General features: G+C 37.8%; 1 protein-coding gene across 12 annotated transcripts in view; it reads left to right on the top strand.

Moving 5' to 3' along the window:
* The window catches only part of ZNF143 (zinc finger protein 143), a 37,055-nt gene that overhangs the window by 9,175 nt on the left and 14,039 nt on the right, over positions 1-13,841 (top strand). For 3 of the 12 annotated variants that reach the window (XM_015286465.4, XM_040701210.2, XM_046942279.1), the window contains 10 exons: positions 1,621-1,658; positions 1,764-1,882; positions 2,642-2,734; positions 3,274-3,357; positions 3,551-3,631; positions 4,236-4,432; positions 6,994-7,068; positions 10,633-10,752; positions 11,843-11,918; positions 13,453-13,578. In XM_015286465.4, coding sequence (XP_015141951.1) covers positions 1,771-1,882; positions 2,642-2,734; positions 3,274-3,357; positions 3,551-3,631; positions 4,236-4,432; positions 6,994-7,068; positions 10,633-10,752; positions 11,843-11,918; positions 13,453-13,578 — 964 coding nt within the window. In that variant the 5' untranslated portion in view covers positions 1,621-1,658; positions 1,764-1,770. Of the gene's footprint in view, positions 1-800; positions 917-1,620; positions 1,659-1,763; positions 1,883-2,641; positions 2,735-3,273; positions 3,358-3,550; positions 3,632-4,235; positions 4,433-6,993; positions 7,069-10,632; positions 10,753-11,842; positions 11,919-13,452; positions 13,579-13,841 lie in introns of all 12 variants that reach the window. The other 9 variants (XM_015286461.4, XM_040701207.1, XM_040701208.2 and 6 more) reach the window with 4 other exon arrangements.

Below are 13,841 nucleotides of genomic sequence, written 5' to 3'. Positions count from 1 at the left end.
TAGGCATAAGTCCTAAATGGTCTGCTTTGCTTTCACCATTCCTTAGTTCCAACTTAGTGAACATGAGTGTCTCCTTGGTTTTTGAGCCCACTGATGAGTTTGCTCATTCAAAGGCAGATTTTCAGATCATAGAATTAAAAATAGCTACTTAGAAATTTAATCAGAAGTAAGTTTGAAATCCTGCATTATTCTCCTCAACCTTGAATTACAACACAGCATGTCATAGAACCATAAGATAAAGAACATTGCTTGTTTATCTATACTCTTCTTTTTGAGATTATCTAACTGCCAACTATTGTGAGGCAAACTTGACTGAATATATTAGTAGAAGAAAAGAAAACGCTTTAATGCTGTTAATGCTGTAGCCTACATTGCAATTTCATGTGATCTTTTTCGTTCATCCCCCTCTTTGTATGTGACTCATTTATTTTCTGAGGTGAAAGCCAAGATCTGAGTTAGTAGGATGCAATGTTGTGAATGTACTTTATAGCTTCATCCACTAATACTGAAAATTAGTAGTATCCTTTCAGATTCAATAGACTTCTTGATATCCCATATGGAAGCGTGCCTGGGTGAAAAATCAGTATCCAGAGGAACGGCTGGTTCTATATGAGATATATAAGGAGTTGTGCCCATCACTTCACAATCACTATCTTGTTATTAGCCCACCTTGTTGTGAGATCATTTAGTACTTTAGGTATATATCCTTATAGATAGATAAATAGATATAAATCTTTCTGGGAAGCTTAATGAAATAGTTGGACCATTCAGATTTGCTAATCAAGTACGTGTTTCACCAGTGTGTGATCCTGAGCTTCTTGCTGGCACTGGAGGTGTGCATGCAGTGGAAGCCCTGCGTTGTTATGGCTGACCATGAGTGAATTGTCAGCTTCATTTCAATTCTGGGAACAAAAAGGTATCATTATTTGTACCATCACTGACACAATTTTTCTTTGTATGTGTTGTGGTTTAACCCAGCTGTTGGCTGAGCACCACACATTTGTTTGCTCACTCCCTCCTTCCCAATGGAATGGGGGAGAGAGTTGGCAAGAAAAGAAAAAGGTACAAGTCATGGGTTGAGTAAAACTATTTACTAAGATAGAGACAAGGATAATTGTTATGACTATATATAAATATGAGTGCATATAACAAGTGGTGCAGAAGCAATTGCTCACAACCTCCTGACCGATGCCCAGCTAGCCCCCGAGCAGCAAAAGAGAGGGAGATGAAGGGGACATCCCCTTCACAACTCCATCTGTTTGATGTCGTATGGTATGGAATATCCCTTTGGACAGTTTAAGTCAGCCGTCCTGATTCTGTTCCCTCCCAGCTCCTTGTGCCCTTCTCCGAGAGCGGCCTCAGCTCTGTACAGTGCTGCTTAGCAGCAGCTATAAACTTTGGTGTGTTATCAACATTGTTCTTCTCCTAGAACCAAGTCATAGCATCATACCAGGCTCTCTGAAGAAAACCATTCCATCCCAGCTGGAATAAAGACAATATGTTGGTTAAAGTTCAATTTACTAACTGCTACCTGAAGTTCTTAATAGTTTAATTAATTGAGACAACAATACTTACTATTTCAAATAACTTCTGTGTTTTTTCCATTGAATTATTTTACAGCTATCTCATTCATTTGTTGCATCATCTGTGTGTGGAAGGTAATGAAAAGCATTTGAAATCCAGTTAATCTTGGATTGTATTTAACTAGTTCTGGCTCAGTACTTAGATTTTGTACTGATGTCCTGTGAATGCTTTCTTTTTAGGCAGACAATGTTACTAGCTCAGATAAACCGAGACTCTCAGGGAATGACTGAATTTTCTGGAGGAGGAATGGAGGCCCAGCATGTGACTCTCTGTCTGACAGAAGCTGTAGCCGTGCAAGGTGAGCATTCAGTTGACATGTATATTATTGACCCTCTTCTGTTAGAAGGTCAGACAACAGTCTAAAACTCAAGCAGTGTATTCTAAATGAGGAATCTCACACAAATCAGCAGATTATTCTTAGTTAGCTGAGATGAAGATCCCTGATTTAATTAAGAGAGTGATCTCTTAATTAAGGTAATAGTATAAATGTGTCAAAATAGATACTCCAAAATCTTGACTTAATTCTCATAGTGGTTTTACTGTTTAATACTTCGTAATTTCAGTACTCACCAAAGTAAATGTTAAAGTAGTTAAATTTTAAAATAGGTTGGTGATTTAGGATTGGTTTAAACGTGGTATTTTCTGACAGCTTTGGTATGATTTTCACTGATAAAACCTTTCTCCTAAGTATTTTAGTCTAAATAGATTTGCATATATTAGTGGTAGGTAATAGTGTACAAAATGATAGATATCATTATTTCACTATTGGGACTCATGACCTAATTAATACTTTCCCTAAAACCTAAACTTTGCAGTCATTTATGTGATAACAGAACCTGTCTAGTTAGAGCAAATAATGTTGTGGCTGCCCTGTTTATGGAGCGAGGTTTTGAACATATGACCATAGTATATCTTCAAGGTTGAAAACCCAGAAAACCTACTGATATGTCTAAAATCATTGTGTTGTAAGGGATGTCATTGTTTTTGAAGGTGCTTAACTGGTGATTTTTCAAGTTTGATGCTGGTAATAGTGAATATGAACCTTTTGCTTTACTAGATGGTGACAACTTAGAAAACATGGAAGGTGTAAGTTTGCAAGCAGTTACCCTTGCTGATGGCTCCACTGCATACATACAGCACAATTCTAAAGGTAGGTAAATGACTGGAAGTTGATCTGTATCAACACTGTATTCCTCTCTTCAACCCTGTCTTGGGTCGTGAACCCCTCTGGGTAGTAAAACTGGGGAAAATCTTCACAGTGTTTTCAAAGCTGTACTCCCAATTGGGGGTATTGCAGTAATAATGTCAGTTAGTGCTTCCAGTAATTATTTCCAGTACTAATAAGGTGCAGGTATCAAATGCAGAACATAAGTCAAACACGGAAGTAAGATAGTCTTTATGCTTCAAACCCAAATACCAACATTCTGCCTACTGGGTAGGTAATAAAATGTAGTGTTCTGTACTGGGTGTATTTATTTCAACCATCATTCCTCTTACCATTTTTTAATCCTAGAATTTTAAACCCACTGTTTCTTAGCCCCTTACTATGCTATAGTAAGTACTATAACAAGCAGTGTATGCCTGTGATATTTTACTGATATTCTGTCTGATCCAGGAAGCATCTGCTGTGTGTTTAAAGTGGGTTGTGTCACACTGTTAGATTCTGTAAGAGTACTCCATGTATTTCAGATGGTAAATTAATGGATGGCCAAGTGATTCAACTAGAAGATGGTTCTGCAGCCTATGTTCAACATGTACCCATGACTAAAAGTAGTAAGTGTACTAATACAAGACATATATTTTAAAGTACTTTATTACTGATAAACACTGATATTAACTAATAAGTAATCATTTTAAAAAAGCTTGATTTCTTATTATTTTGTGAAGAATCTTGAAGAGAGAATTTTTCTAACTGATGGATTTTTCAGCCTCTTGTCAAAGCACTGTAATTCTTTCTTCTAAACAGGGGACAGCTTGCGTCTGGAAGATGGACAAGCAGTTCAGCTGGAGGATGGAACTACAGCATTCATTCATCACACCTCCAAAGGTAAATGGTTTTTGAATAGTGATTTATTATTTCAGTTCGACAGAACTTCAGCAGTACAAAACATGATACTGCATTTAGACAATTACATAATTTAGTGTGAGTCCCATTGTAGTTTATTTGTTATTTCTGCCTAGTGGCATCTAGAAATTACTGAAATGAGTCTGATTCAGTTCTTTATTAGGACATCACATAGCAGTTATAAGCAGAATTAAAAAAAAAAACACCAACTGTGTATTTATTCTGAAAGCCCTGGATCTCAATAAAGTAAATGCCACACTAGTAGAGCAAGTAAGCTGTTGTACAGATTTCAGCCATAATTGCATGTGGAATTGAGAAGAGAAAGCAGTTAAGAATGAATCTAAACCAATATAGAATTGGCTTTGCACTTCTGCAAGTGTGCAGAAGTAAAAGATGTAGATGGTGTTGTCTTGAAAAAAAGTTAATCTGTTATTCATAGTGGTATTTTCATTGGTTATATTTCTCATAAATATCAGACATATACATGGCTTTTGGAGACATTTCCTAAACAGCAGTAGTTTCTTGTGTTACCTACAGACATTGCTATTCCTTCTCATTCTTAACATGTCATAACGTTATTTCTCAGACAGTTACGATCAGAGTGCATTACAAGCAGTCCAGCTGGAGGATGGAACTACTGCCTACATTCACCACGCAGTGCAAATGCCACAGTCAGATACCATTTTAGCCATTCAAGCTGATGGCACAGTGGCTGGTCTACATACAGGAGATGCTGCCATTGACCCAGATACCATCACTGCTTTGGAGCAATATGCAGCTAAGGTATGCTGAAAGACAGTGCATCTATCTGTAATGTTTTAACGTCATATCACATGATACGTGACAGCAAAAGCCCACTGTGATCTAAGAAATAAAACGATAAGAGAGACTTCAGACTCTTTTAAGAGAGAACACCAAATTGCCACAACAGTGCCTCACTGCTATGGGTAGCTCTGGAGTGTGCTGTTGCATAAAGAGAACAAGAAATTGAACATCAAAATGATGTGGAGTCAAGCTGATGTGCATCACAGTGTTAGAGAGGAACCTCTTTAGGGGACATAGTTTGGTAGGAAGGACAAAGTTAAATTATTCTTAACCAGTGACCATTGCTGATTTTTTTTTCTTGCATGGAGAAGAGTAGGGCCTGTTATCTTCAATAAGGATATTACATGATAATAAAGTGTAAAAAACACAATTAGACAGCTAATGAATTTGGAGAAAGCTTCTCTGATCCATGCTTTTAATAATGAAAACGTAATGTGAGGCTATAAATTCACGTTCTCCACCTCAGTGGACTTCTGTGAAGTGTGGTCTGAATATACAGTGAACAGTGCAACTTTCATGACTTAATAGTTTCCGAGTGACCTGCTTCCTGGATGACTACCATCAGTGCTTGTATTGGTTTGCAAAGGAGTTGAATTAACTTTATAATTTGTTCTCGAGCGTTACTGGGAATTGTCAAATTCTGGGAGAAGGCCAGTTAGGCTGATTAAATGGCAAATACACCATTCTTTCCATGATGTTTGTGTGCTATAATTGAAGAAAACATAAGAAAGCCCGTCAGATTTTGTTACATTTAGCTGTGCCTTAATGTTTCATAAAGTAAAAAGGTAATTCAAAGTTAGCTGTGCTGTAGCAACAAGCTTTTATGCATTGCCTGCCTGTTATTTCATTTAGGTTTAAATCGATCTGAACTTTGTCCTTTTTAATAAGGAGCTATTTTAATACTGTTTTGTTATAAGAGCACGTTTCTGTTTTGTGGAGAAGAAGCAATAGAAGAAAAGCAAATATATTTGCTTTTTTCTCCTAGGAGAATCAATAAAAGTGAATTTCCAAGTACTGAATCTGCATGATGTACAAAAGCAAGTGATAGCTGAATTGTTACACCCCTGTTTTTCTCTTAAAAGGAGAAATGCGGTTTTATGATTCTACTCCATGTCCATGTAGACTTCATAATAAGGCAATGTATACTTTTAATAGCAGATGGTTTAGGACATTGAAAGAGGTACAGAAAGGGGCAGCAATGATGACCAAACAAATGAAATATATGAGGTAAGGATATGAGAGAATTTTATATGATTTTAAGTGGCACAGAGTAGCGAGTTGTCATTGTCTTTACCAGTATCAGAACTGGGAGGCATCAGATAAAACTCTCAGGTCACGGCTTCACTGACAACAAGGGAAGGATGCTTTTTCAAACAGCACAAATTTAAGCCGTGGCACTACTTGTAGAATGTTGCTCATACTAATTATGTCCCATAATTCAAAGGGTAATTAGACAAATTCATGGAAGAAGAATGTATCTGGGGCTGTTAGGTAGTAACATGTGATTTCTAGTTCAGGAAGTTCCTAAGCCACAAATTGCTTGGAGGTTGGGAGAATATTTCTGGAAATGTATCACTAAAAGAAGACCACGGAGAAGCTCACTGGAATTGGTGGAGCATATTCATTTTTATATTCATTTTTCATCATCTCTTACTTCTCTTTTAGGCGTAGTACCATTTCCAACATGTCTTGCAGAGTGCGTGTAAAGACTAATTGGAATCCTCTTAATTTCAGCTTAGTCAATGCCGCCTTCCTCTCAAAGCAACCATGAACAAATAGATTATTGCTCTCAGTCTGCATAAAGTCAGAGGATATGTAGTGGAATAGCAGATAGGAATTGTGACTAGATTTAGGGGCACCAATCTCAGCCTCGAGTGTAAGAGGGTATTGTGAATGCGAGTGCTCAAAACAGAGGCAATTACTACAGTGGGAAACTTTGTAAAGTATACTTTAAGTTAGTGTTTTTTACTGTGGTGACTGCTGTTCTATGAGTTAATGCATTTGAGAGCATATTAAGTAATCATTTCAAATATTATTCTAGGTTCCTTGGAAAGCAGAAGCACATTTCCCTTCCTATAAATTGTACTTAAAACTAAACCTTAAGAGCAAAAACCTTAAGATACACAAGTTCTGTCTTACGTGTTATAATTTTACTATTTTGAGTTAAGAAGTGAGACATTGTCTGGGCACTTTGATTCTAAAGGAGCTGTGCTGTTTGAAACAAGTGAGCTTTGCTTAACACAGTGAGAGAGATGCTTTTGTATTATTGGAAATACCTCAGTTCTTGCGGTCTTTTTGATGTCATTTTAAGACAGTCTTGAGATGCTTACCTTACCTACTGTATAATGCAGGTGCTGCAAGGGGTGATTTTCATGTATACTAATGTATTGTAGGACAACCAGGTTTCAAGAGGGAGCTAGAGAGCTATGAAAGAATAAGCCCCCAGGAACTGTCTCTAAATCTGTCTTTCGGGTGAATAAAAATAACTTACGTTTTCCCATATCAACCTCATTTTTCAGGTATCTATTGATGGAAATGACAGTGTTAGTAGCACGGGAATGATAGGCGAAAATGAACAAGAAAAAAAAATGCAGGTATGTAGCACAATACAAAATAACTACATGCATGTTTCTGCAGTCTTCCCTCTGCATAGTCTGACTGTGCCTAATCTACTAGTCTGTAGATGACACTGCTTCGAGTGAACCCTAAAGAAGCAGACATATTTCCAGTTCTTTTTCTGCTATCACGTTGTTGTTCCGTAGAAGTATGAAAAATTTATTAAGGTGAAGGTATTAACTTAAAAGTTCTAAGAGCAATGGAAAATACAGATAAAAATTATGAAGTCTCAAGCCTTTTTTAGTTTAACCAGGAATCTGTAAAATCCTAATTAGGAACAACAACAAAAACTAATAATAAAACCCTATGCCCTGACATGTTCACATGACAGGTTCAGAAATGGCCAAGTCATTGCACCGAGAAAGATTTGGTCATCAGAGGATCAGTGTTCTTCCTTTTTGTTTAATTTCAGAGGTGATGAAGTAGATGAGGATGGAAAAATATCTTCTGAGGTAAAATATGTTACAATACCTGTGAAAGAGGGAATTATAGGCTCAGGTCTGGCAATGACCTCAAAATGCCTTCTTCTGGATTTTTTGTTAAGGTTAGGTCCCAAAACATTTAAAACCAGTGACAATCCACGGTTGTCTGAATGGCATGATTGTGAAGGGAGAGAAGGGCTAATTTAGAAGTTATCAAAGGAATTAAAATATATTCCATAAATATAAATCAAGTACTTATGGAGTTTTGTACTGTTGTAGGATGGAACAGGGATACAACTCTATCAAAATGCAAAATTCAAGGAAGAATAGAATGAGATTTTGTTTGGCTTTAACTAGAAGTAAAAACCTATTATGCAAAACAAGCTGTTACGGATATCCAGTTACATGTTGGTTTCAGCCTCAACCCCAAAACAAAGTGAATCTGAAGGTTGTTTTATCTTGCACTTCATATGGCAACACATATGGCTGTATGGAAGTGTGCTGATCTAATGGAGCATTACGTGTTCCAAACAAATAACCGAAAAAGATCTGATGTTTTAACAGGTATTAAGTCTCAGCCTCAAATTCTGACACCCCCCCAGTAAGGTGACTTCATTTGGCTGACCAAGGAAGTGAGGGGTCCCAGAGCTATTGGTTCGTTCTGAAAATATTTTCAGTGATTATTTCTTGGTGTGATTAAGTACCTACATGTAACTCATTTAGAAATAAAGTATTGCTTAAGATACTTCATCTAAATTTGAAACTATTTCATTAAATAAGTGTGTATTTATACATTCTTCATAAGAAGACCAGAGTAACTCAAGAACAGAACAGATGTTATGCTGCTGAGTTGTCATTCAGACCGTTTGTGTATGGTTAAGGTTTTCACCAAAGAAAAAAATAAAGCACATAACCCCTTTGTGATTTGTACAGGTGAGAACAAAAGCCTTTGTGTGACCTAAAAGATATCCTGCTTTTTTTTTTTTCCACATCTGTCATACCCATCTGTTCATAAGAAAAGCAGAATCGTATGACTGCTGTGTGTGTATGTGATACAAAAATCTTACCTGAGATCTTAGTTACCTTTGTTGTTCTCCTGTGTTACCTGCCTGAGCTAACTTAGGATGCGTTTGTGACTACCTTGAAAACAAAGAGTTTCTGAGTTTTTGTCTATTTAATTGGAGGACACCAGCCCTCTGGAAGAAAGATTGAATTAGGGAACATCTGAATAAATTGGGCATATGCACACATCTGCTGGACCTAATGGGATGTGCCCATAAGTGCCGATAGAGCTTGGTAATGTCATCGCAAAGCCACTCTTGATTTTCTTTGAAGGGCCATGGTGTTCAGGGGAAGTTTTTTAGGACTGGAAGAAAGCAAATGTCATTCCTGTTTCAAGAAGCGTAAGAAGGAGGATCCAGAGATCTGTCAGCCTCACCCGAGTCCTTAGCAATTAGGTGAACAAATGATCTTGCAAGCCATTTTCAGACATGTTAGCGGCTGGGAGTAGTCAGTGTGGATGTAGGAAGGAGAAATAATGCTGACCAAACTGATCACCTTTTATGACAAAATAACAATCTCTGTAGTTGTGAGAACAGCTGATATTGCTTATTACCCAGATGAAATGAGCCAACAGGAATCTCAGGAAGTTTAATCAAAAGAAGTGGAAAGTCATGAGCCTGGGGAGTATAACCCAATGCACTGGTAGAAACTGGAGAGCAACTGGCTGGAAATCAGATTTGTGAAAAAGGACCTGGGGATCCTGGTGGACAAAGCTGACTGTGAACCAGCAATGTGTCTTCAGTAAAATAAGGCCACACATCAGCAGATCAAGGAAGGTGATCTTTCCCTCATATGCAGTGCTGGTGATACATGCTGGGAATGCTTGGTCCAGTTCTGAGCTCTCAGGAAGGCGTGGACAAACTGGAGTAAGGCCAGTGAAGGACCATGAAGATGATTAAAGGCTTGGAGTGCCTGACAGATGAGAGGCTGAGAGAGCTGCAACTACTCAGCTTCCAGCAGAGACCAGGGGGAATTTTACCAATAAGTATAAATACCTGACATGGGTGTATAAAGATGACAGAGCCTGGCTCGTAGTAGTGCACAGTTGCAGGATAAGAGGAAATCTGCATACACTGAAATACAGGAAGTTCCATTTAAACTTGAGGGGGAAAAAAAACCCTCTTGCCTCTGAGGATGGCTGGATGCTGGTGTAGGTTGCACAGGTTGTGGCGTCTCCATCTTTAGAAATACTCAAAAGCTCAGCTGGATACTGCCATGAGCAACTTGCTGCAGCTGATTCTGCTGATTCTCAAGAAGAGGTTGCGTTAGGCTGCCCCATCCCACTGATGCTGGGACATGTTCTTTGATGTTGTAGAATGGAATTGGATTATGGAGAAAAGGAAAGTAGTTTGAAAGAAAGATAGAAAAGTCTCAGTTACTTTGTATACAGTTCTATCAACATGTTTACATTTGGTCTTCTGCCTCTTTTTTCAGTCTGTAAGAATGTTCCTTGACTATTAGTATACAAAAAACCCTCTGATAGGGATCTAAGCTGTATCACAAAGCTATTCTGTATATTTCCTGTTGTGTCATGCAAGAAAGCAGAGTAGAACCTAGCCGCAGTTGCACCCGTTAGTTTGATCGAAATACATGCATCACTGACAAAGTACAAAAATGCTTTCCTTCATTTTTAGAAAGTGCTCATTATAAGTGCATTTAATTATTGGTTGGCCTTTGTGTGAACTTATCTTTGAAGGTGGTCTGATTTATAGCTAACCTCCCTTAGGAGCAGAGCCAGTGCCTCAGATGTGTAATCTGAGCCTCTTCTTTCCTGCACTCATCTTACTGCTTCACTTATTTTTCAGATTATTTAGTCTTTGTTATTTGACTAATTAATGCATTCATTTAAATGTTCTAGCTCCAAGTAAACATATTTTACTGTTTCTCTCTTTGAAAACTCATGCTTTTTATTTCATTTACTGAGTGCTGCAAAATACATAGCGTAGCAAAGAGAGATGAAAGGAAACCTGTTAGAATCAGCTTTGACTGCAAAATAGTGTGTGACTTTCTCGATCCATTGTATTTCTTTTAATCTTTTTTATTTTTTTTCAACTTCAGATTGTCTTGCAGGGACATGGAACGAGAGTGGCTGCAAAATCTCAGCAGAGTGGAGAGAAAGCATTTCGCTGTGATTATGATGGCTGTGGAAAACTGTACACAACAGCTCACCATCTTAAGGTGATGAGATGTAAAATGAGCATTGTTACTTTGCAGGCAACGGTGCCGTTTTGTCAAATGTTTATTTGGTTGGTCTTAAAATAATCAGTTGTCCCATATGTTCAGCTGGTTTTGCTTAGTGTTCTGACATGGAGTACTTTTGAAAACAGAACATCTAATAGACTGCAGTTACTGACTAACCAAATACACTCTTAGTCTGTTAATGTTACATAAAACATGCACTAAAACTTGCAAAAGAATAAATGTTGACTCCAGATGATGCTGATGTAGTTGTCAGATTGGCGTAGATGCAAGCGTGGCGTCGTGGTTAGCCCATATATTGCCAGCATGTAAGAAATCTCTTGTTGAGATAGTTCCTATCAGTAGTATCACAGAAATTCTGAAATCCAGTGTTCACTAACCTCTGTGTATGCATGATTATACAAGAATCCCAATTTCTGAAAGATTTTATCATCATAAGTCTAAATCTTCAGAACAGTTGAACGTGCAAAGTGAAGAGATGGAACATCTTTTCTTTACAGGTAGCAACTTCTTGGTTCCCTCTTGGCTCTGTTTTTTTTTTCTTTTAGGGTTTTTTTTTTTTTTTTTTTTAATCTAGTAAATAAATTACTGGAACAGTAGGAATGTAGAGCTGTATTCCAGTTTAGATGGAGGTAATCACCTGGGGGTGAGGTAAGCTCCTTTTAGTGGAACCCTATCTGACAAAACACTGTGGAGGCAGTGAGGTTTCGTGCAATGTAAGAGGACCTGTAGAAGTGCTCAGTGTAGTCAAAAATCAGAGAGAAGGCTCTGAGGCATGCATGCGTGCTGTCTTTAATGTAGTTGCACATTGGCAATTCCACATATATTTACAGCAGTGGTTTGTGTAAAACTGACTTGAAAGGATTAGGCGAGACCTTAGAAGACCTGTAGTTTTAAGGAGAACAGTGCTACCCTGTGTTAATTTTTATCGCTGACTTAAGAAGAAGGCATTTAAATGTGAATCTTAGGAGGAGAAATAAAACGGATTGTCTTTGAGAATAAGGTTTTTCTGTGCTGAAGTAATCAGATGCAACACTTTGTAAAATGAGTGTATTGGATATCTTGGCAGGTACACGAAAGGTCACACACAGGAGACAGACCATATCAGTGCGAACATCCTGGATGTGGTAAAGCTTTTGCAACAGGTGATCCTTTGCAGACTAACTCTTCCTGCTTTTTAGCGTTTGTCTGTGTAAATTAAGTTTATAGTGCCATTGTTTGTTTGTCTTAACTGCTAAGTATAGAACCTGGTTGGGAATCCATTTATGAGAACTGCAGAAAAAAGGTGTTGTTTTAGCTAGTGCAGCTTATAGAAAGGACAGAGCATTTTACTATTAGTTACTGAAGGGGTAATGAGGTGAAACACTTGGCACGTTCATTTGGTCTTCACCTGTCAGATTTTATCTTGAATAAAATAGGCCGCCTTAATATGAAACTAATAGTGTAAATTACACAAGGTGACAAAAGAAAGCTGAACTTGCTGGCTGGAGGTAACTGGATAATGTTCTGATCCAAAGTTGAAAAGAGCTTTGGTGGGAGCTGCTTGAAGTGGTTTTTATCACACTGTATCAGGGTGATGTTTCCCATACAGTGAACACTGTGTTTTGTACAGATGACTCCATTCGTAAATGATAAACTACCTGAGATTTGATTTGATGGTGTGAGATGCAATTATAAAGGATAGACCTTTGAAGATGGTACAAAAAAGCAAAACTTGTTTCAAATTCTTCTACTTTGAATGTAGATCAGCTTGATACTTAGAAAAGTTAGACTCTGGTTTTCTATAAAAACTGAGATGTTTGTGGAACTCCATCTGATCTAATAGATTGAACAGTGTTTAAAGAAGAAGAAGCACAAGAAATGCCGATGAGAAAGGTCAAAAGACAAACAATCCCACTTACAGGATTGCACATAAGTTTAATTATTTAGTGTGTTTATAAAGAGATTTCAAAACAACATAGCGAAACGTTATTTTCCATTGCAACAGACTGATGTGCAGCTCTAAACAGCTTTTTGTCTAATGCTATATTTTTGGCCAGAGCCATTTGTACCACCTTACTTCAGCCTTTGATATGGCTCGTGTTAGGCACTGAATGTTTTCAGCTTAAATATTAAGAACTCTGCTGTGTTGGATCATGACCTAATGTTTATTTCAGATGTAAGAGTGAATTGATGCTCCTCTTGGTAGCCATCCATTGTGTTCATAAGCAGTCAAAAATAGAAGTCGTAGGAGTGTAGGGATATACTTAGAAAACACTCTGAAATTAAGTAGGTGCCATCTTCTTACAGGCTGTTCCTTTAATTAGAAATTAAATCAATCTTAGAAATACACACATCTCTAGTGAATGGAAGGAAAAATCAAGTTTCTAATAGTATTCTAATGACTAAATACCATTTTGATGACAACATTGGTAAGATGAAAAAGTAGACAGGATGGAGAGCATGCCATTTTCTCAGAAGATAAAATAAATATTTACCTGTGTTAGAATAATTGCAAGTTATCCCTTTGAAGGGAGTGGGAAGTGTGCTTTCCTTATAAATGAGGGAAGGAGGAATTCATTAACTGTATTGGGAGTTTTGTTGCTCTCTGTGGTAGAATGAAGTGCTTATAAAGAGTAATGGCTTCTGACCATCTTAATGTTGTACTTAGATTGCTATAACATCCTTTCTGACCTTCAGGGTATGGATTAAAAAGTCATATCCGAACGCACACTGGTGAAAAGCCGTATCGGTGCACAGAAGAAAACTGCACCAAGTCATTCAAGACTTCAGGAGACCTACAGAAACACATCCGGACCCACACAGGTAGGATTACTGCCGTTTTTGTTTCCCCACGTTAATTCACTTAGGTGGATTTCTCTGATTCACATTGCTTAGAGAAGTGTTGAAGCGTCCATGATGCCATTGCAGGCATTCAGCAGTGTGTCACTGCCACTGAGCACCTCTGAGGTTTGGTTTGCAGCTGTATCAGAGCAAGGGGCCCTTCCTCGGTAAAGCAGCTCACCTTTTAGAAGTGGTTTGGTGCTTTAAGAGACATTGAACGCCGGGTTCATGAAGGCTGATAGTTC

The sequence above is a fragment of the Gallus gallus genome, chromosome 5, assembly GCF_016699485.2.
Source record: "Gallus gallus isolate bGalGal1 chromosome 5, bGalGal1.mat.broiler.GRCg7b, whole genome shotgun sequence".
NCBI classification, from domain to species: Eukaryota; Metazoa; Chordata; class Aves; order Galliformes; family Phasianidae; genus Gallus; species Gallus gallus.
Note: the sequence above shows the minus strand (reverse complement) of the source record. Positions and strands in the feature narration are given on the sequence as shown.